This window comes from Centruroides sculpturatus, unplaced genomic scaffold (assembly GCF_000671375.1).
Source record: "Centruroides sculpturatus isolate CEXI.00-Female unplaced genomic scaffold, Cexi_2.0 scaffold4599, whole genome shotgun sequence".
Lineage (NCBI taxonomy): Eukaryota > Metazoa > Arthropoda > Arachnida > Scorpiones > Buthidae > Centruroides > Centruroides sculpturatus.
Window position 1 is genome coordinate 1 of NW_019388685.1, and position 6250 is coordinate 6250.

A 6250-nucleotide genomic window follows, 5' to 3' on the forward strand; every position below is an offset into this window, starting at 1 on the left:
TAATAATTATAATAATAACTGTTCTTTGAATATTAAATTTTTTTTCACATTTGTTGGATGATGTCGTACTTCTTCCTCAAGTCCATTTGGATCTTTTTTGGATCGTGCTTCTTTCTGGATGCCAGCAATTGGCGCATCTCCGAGGCGCTCATGTTCAGATTCAAGTCGACCGCGCCGTTGCTGTTCGTCACCTTGGATCCGTTCAGTTGGTGGTTCGAACCCTTGAACGACTGCGGCGAATCGGGAACCGAACCCGTGCTTCCTCCCGATGCCAAATTCTCGCTCTTGGAAAGACTCTGCGGCGTCGAACTTCGTGAACTTTCCACCTTTGAATGGGAAATTTTGGTTGTAAAAACAAAAAAAGAAACTCGATTTTTCGGGTGTTAAGCTAGTTTAGAAACTAAACTAATGGTTTTAATTTCGTTTAAGCGTTGTTAATTGTAATTAAGGTGTAAAATAATTTTACATAATTACCTCTTCCTTACTCCTATCCTCGACTTTTTCTGAATTTTCGGAACTTTCCGTCCGATTAACTTCGTCTTCTAATTCTTTAGGTGGAGGTTCGATGCGTTTTTCTTCAACCTTGTGATTATGTTCTTCGTTTTCTTTATTTGACTGTAAATAAAATGGCGATCTTTTAGGTAATTTCGAACATCCCACACTCGAGAAACACGGAAATTAGAGAGAGCTTCCGTACTCCAACGCTAAATCGCAGCGCCCACGGCCGGATAATCGAACCGAATCGTAAACAAAGGTGCTACTCGCTTCACACGATCGACTTAACGGCAGCCATTTTGTTTACAATGGTCGAGTTATCCGACCAGCACGGTTAATCGAACGACGATTTTTTTTTAAATCTCGTGCAAATTTTGATTACGTAAAGTAGCGCGCGATGATTCCAGGGTTGTTTTTTTTTTTTTTCGTTTTCTTAGCTCGTCCTTGAACTCGAACCGAACAAAGCGCCATTATAACCCCTAGGGCAGATTTATTCCGAGAAACGCGTTTTAAAGTTTTATAGTTTGAGTTTATGAAATTCCATTCACTCTCGCGCCGTTCGAAGAGGGTTCAACGGAATTTCGTCACTGTCACGTGATGGTTTAACAGTAATTGGCTTTAATTGTTACTATTGTTCTGTTTCGCCCATCTGACGCTTTTTGTTAAATTTATTTTATCGTGTCACGAAAAATCCGCCATTTTAAAAAGGGAGAAACGTAAGGTTCCGCGCGCGCGTTTCCCTAATTTCCCGCAAGTTACGCTGCGGCCCGACGTAACACGATCGTTTATTCTTATCGAGTGTAATCCGCGGTGACGTCCCACATCGTCGAAAATAACGTGTTATTACGTAACCGCGGCCTCGATATCGGGGGGTTTAGGTATTTTCCAGAGTCGGGGATGGTCGACCAGTTTCGTCACCCGCGCGCGCGTTACGTTTTCAAGATCGCGTTTGGGTCGATAACCTCAGCATAAGTCGAATATTTTCGAGTCGAGTTTCCTACGGGAGGAGCGGAAAAATGTATTTAAAATTTAAAATTAAAAGAGGAAAAAAAATGACGGGTTTCCGGGACTGGGTCGCGTGTTCAGTGACGCGAACACTACAAAAAACATTGCATACTTCTCCCGCATCTTTCGTTCGAAGCGCGTTACCTCGCTACGTCTAAACGAGATGTCGTTGCGCCACTTTAACGCGATAATAAAGCTTACGTAACAATTTACGGCCCAGAGAAACTGCAAATCTATATCCGTAACGTGACGATGATGCACTCTGTGTTACTTAAGATTTCCTTAACTTACGAATTAGCATCAGCACAATTCAACTGCGTGCCTTACTCCTTATCCAGTTCGTAACCGGAGTAACAGCGTTACTTATGTTCTTTATCACTCTACTACAAATAACGAAGTGGCCGTCTGCTTAAGGTTACACGTTACTCCAATGTATTATTACGAGCAACAGTTACGTATGGGTGTTATTTCGTGTTCTTGTGATAGAGGAAAGAATAACGCGATGTAACGTAACATCGGAATGTAACATATGCATTGTGGTATTACGTTTTCTCTATCTTCTGACGCAAGATTAGAGTAACATATACAAAAGTTATTCCGTAACACCTCATTATATTCGCTCCTATTCTGAATCTATTAAAGGGAATCCACGAAACTAGCAAGAGTAACGATCCGGAATATTCTTGTTACTCAGTTACGGAAGGGGGAACATAAAATTAACACCCGCGCGAGTACAGTACATTCATCAACGCATCATCTTCCTACATAATTTCTAAAAAAGGAGACGCGTCGCGCCTGGTCGCCTTTAAGGAACGAACGCCTTCGCTACCTCGACACCTCCGTCTTGCCCCGAACGCACCCCCGTTACGCGATCGAACGTTTCCCGGAATTAAGGAATAATTCGCATAAATCGAACCGGCAAACGTCGCCTTTCACGCATGGCGTCGCGTCGCGCGTCGTCGGAAGCTAAGTGACCTTGCACCACTTCTAGAATCCCCTGACGGGGGGAAAAACACCAAACAAAGGAAACTCTACCTCCGCTGGAAACAACCAGGTTAAGAAGAAACATCCACTTTAACCTTTCAACCCGACATTCGAGAAGGACAAACGTGTAATCCCCGATTTGTAGTCCAAAGTGTAATGGTGTTACACCGGGGTTAGAGGTAAGTCGCGTTTGATATTCCACTAGCCGGGGGGAGCTCGAGTTCCCAGAAGCGAACACGTGACCGAGTCACGGTCGCCGCGAAGAGGTCACGTTGGGAGAAAGCGCACGCCAACTAAACAACTTCGCGGGGGTAACAACGGGGGGAGACAAACCTCCAACTCCGAAAAAAAAAAATATGGCCCCGTAACAATCTTGTTTATCATCCAAAGCTGGACGTAACGTGAAAGTATTATTAATTAATTGATACGGAGCGTCGTAACCTCGAAGTATTTTCAGAGGTTTTTCTTACTACTACAGTAGTTGGACCAGTCTCTGAACCTCTGAAAAGGACATCTACGTCATGATCCACTACTAGATTTAATAGTGTTTTTTCCCTCCCTCTCTCTCTCTTCGTTACGCGTAACATAATAATAATAAGGTGTATTATTCCGAGAAATAATCTTGCGTAACGACGCGGCAATAATTTAAAACGATGACGAAACCTTAAAATTTCCAGATATTTTAGAGGAAAAAACGGGGTATCGAATGGGTACGAAACCTTAATTCTCATTACATCGTCATCGCAATTACATTTAAAAATTGTGTTAGTAGTAAAAAAGATGCTTAATTGCGTTTAAAATCCCCTTATTTTTTTTATTAAATCGAAAGCCGGAGGTAAATGAAATCGTGTTAATCGTATACGACGATGATGAAATTCGGAGGAAATTTGTCGAGAATAATCGGAGTTTAAACAGAATTTAATCACCATGACGATGATAATTCCGTAATCGAAATTCCGACGACGATCGAATTAAAAATCATCCTCTAAAAGTAGGAAATCGGGACTTTAGGAAAAGTATGAGAGTTAAAATATAATGGATAGGGGATCGTCCAAATAATTAAAAAAATTGCGAGGATGATAAAGATTAATATAATCAAAAGTTAAAACCGTACGTCGATAGCGTAATTACAATTAAAACTTGTTGCGCAGTTATCGGGGGGAAAAAATATTTATTTTAGGGGAAAAACCACTGAAAACAACGAGAGGGCGCCTAATCGAAGATACATTTTTCTTCACAAAACTTAATGGAAATTAAAAGGCGCAAAAAGTTATCGGGGGAGTAAATATGTATTTTAGGGGTAAAACCACTGAAAACGGCGAGAGGGCGCCGAAACGAAGTTACATTTCTCTTATTGACAAAACTTAATGGAAATTAAAAGGCGCAGTCTGGTAGGAAAGGACTTTAATTACAGCGAAGTGTCAAGTAAGTGTTATTTAAGGACCAGAACAGAAAAGGAAGGGGGTTAGGAAGGTAATTCGATGGGAGTGGAAAGGTGAAAAAATAAAATAAAATAAAAAATACGTCACTTACCGAGTCGGACTGTGTCACGTGATCGAGGTGACCGTTAAGGGTTTCTCGGTTGCCATTAAGGTCTTTGTGGCGAGGTCTGGGCACGGGGGTCTTATTGTAGATGACGTTGTGTTGCGTGCCCTTGACGACCAGCTTCCTGTCTTTGTACCACTTCTTGCCCTCCTCGTCGATAACCAAGAGTCTGGTTTCGTTAGGAACCGCTTTGATCCGCTCCACCACTTGTTTGTGGTTCTCGTTGGCGATGTTGACCCCGTTGACCTCGACGATGCAGTCGCCTTCTCTCAAATCGGCGTATTCGGCCGGGCTGCCCTCGTCCACCTTGCCTATGTACTGTCCGGCTTTAGACTTTTCGGCGTGAAGATTGAAGCCGTATCCGTCGAAGTCGTCCCATTTGATCAGGTGACAAAGGCGCGGGGCCGGAGCGTCTTCCGACAGTTCCACAGACGACATTCCCGCACGACGCCTCGAACCACTCTGACTTCACGCGCGATCGACCTCCTCGTCACTTGTCCCCTACGCTGACGTAGAGAGCCTGACCCAGACGGTGTCTCTATCTGGTGAGTGCCGTTCGAATTATTTTTTTAATTTAAAAACTATATATTATTTTCTAGCGTAAAATTTTACCACTAGGAGGCGTTTACGATTTTTTTTTGTTTTTTAAAAATTTTTTTCTGTTTCCTGTTCCTAATTAGGTTGCTAACCAATAATTATTTATTATATTTAATCGTTTTAAATTAATAATAAAAAGTATTTATGTTTTATATTTTGCGGAATTTAATTTCCCGCAGTTGGCGTAATCGTCGTACGATATTACGTCAGTTCGATGTCGCTTGTCCAGTTTTTTGAATGAGAAAGTGTAAAGATGACGTCGATTTCTCGTTGTTTGAAGAAATCGAAGATTTGTGGTGAATTAATTATTTTAGTAAATAAAAAATAATTTGGCTCGTTTATTACGTGACGCAACGTTCGATTTAATAACTAACGGGTTAAACGGGTAAAGCGGCGATTCCGAACACGATTCTAGAGCGTTCGGAAACGTGACGAGTAATTTATAAACACGAATATCACGATACCGCGTTTTAAACGAAAAGTAATTTTAATACGTGAACGTTTATCGATTAACTTCTAATTATAACTCTTGATTCTCGGTTGTGAATACGGATATTAATTGTTTAAATGAAGCGGTGGAGAGTATTGGAGTATTCGGTTAACTACTCTAGAGTGTTCTGTTCCAATGGACAGAGTAGAGCAGTCGTCTGGGTCACTCGCCTACCGTGATCAGCCGATTACTGTCTTTCGGAGCTTTCACCACGAAGGCAATTTGCATTGCCCTTGAGAATCAACCAGAGAAATTTCAATACGGATAAAGTGAATTGTCAGAAACATTTCATTTCAGGTAAGCGATAACATTTGATTACTATTTATCAATAAATGATTAAGATACTGGTGCAAAAGTTTGTCTAAAGTGTGTACAAGCCGGTTGCATAAATTCCTTTGTTAAGAATAATGTAAATTTGACGAAGGATTGGGTGAGTGTGGTCAAATTAATATGTTTTTTTATATAAATATAACGTGAATACGGATAGAGCGCGAGATAACTTAACTCTCACCCCAACGTCACCCGCCCGGGTACGGTTCCTATCAGCTCTGTCATGATCCCAACCGTCTCATTCGGAGTTTGAATTGACCCCACTGAGTGATACAATTTCAAAATTAAAACAAGAAAATAGACATATAAAAGTTAAAATCCTGGCAAGAGCAACAACCTAGAATGAAGATTATTGGCATGCCGATACTCGAAAGTAAAAATTTAATTGATGTAAAATCTTGTCATACGTCGATGCTTCATCAATTTTAAATGTATATAGAATTAAAACTAATAATAATGATAAAAGAACAATCGCAGATGGATCACGACCGATTATAGTCAAGTGTGTTATAGTCTAACCCAGTTATAAAACAGAAAATAATGAATACTATTAAACAGAAAAAGCTTAAAATAACTACAAATGTACGTGGTATTATAGATGAGGAATATAAAATATATATAAATGAACATAGTGTACTGTATTACAGGAATCTTTTCTTTAAAATCAGAATGTTAAAAAAGAACAGGGAAATATATTGTACTGTACACGTGGATAAGTAATGGAAAGGTTTATTTGAAGAAGAATATCTCTTCCCCCTCAATTCGCGTATTAACATCGGAATGTATTGAAAAAATTTTATATAT

The 6250-nt window shown here is 40.3% G+C and overlaps 1 protein-coding gene across 1 annotated transcript; it reads right to left on the reverse strand.

Annotated features, from left to right (window-relative positions):
• Positions 1-37: 37 nt before the first annotated feature.
• On the reverse strand, positions 38-4515 carry LOC111617040 (Na(+)/H(+) exchange regulatory cofactor NHE-RF1-like). The gene is made up of 3 exons (XM_023358380.1): positions 4018-4515; positions 475-615; positions 38-326 (listed from the first exon to the last, which is right to left on the reverse strand). Exons 1-3 carry the CDS (start codon positions 4465-4467, stop codon positions 45-47), a joined length of 873 nt encoding a protein of 290 aa, XP_023214148.1. The 5' UTR covers positions 4468-4515; the 3' UTR covers positions 38-44.
• Positions 4516-6250: the final 1735 nt, after the last annotated feature.

Coding starts and splice junctions, on each gene's coding strand:
- LOC111617040 (XM_023358380.1), bottom strand. CDS start 4,467: ATGTCGTCTGTGGAACTGTCGGAAGACGCTCCGGCCCCGCGCCTTTGT. Junction 616..4,017: donor ACGTGACACAGTCCGACTCG/GTAAGTGACGTA, acceptor TTTTATTTACAG/TCAAATAAAGAAAACGAAGA. Junction 327..474: donor AGGATAGGAGTAAGGAAGAG/GTAATTATGTAA, acceptor TCCCATTCAAAG/GTGGAAAGTTCACGAAGTTC.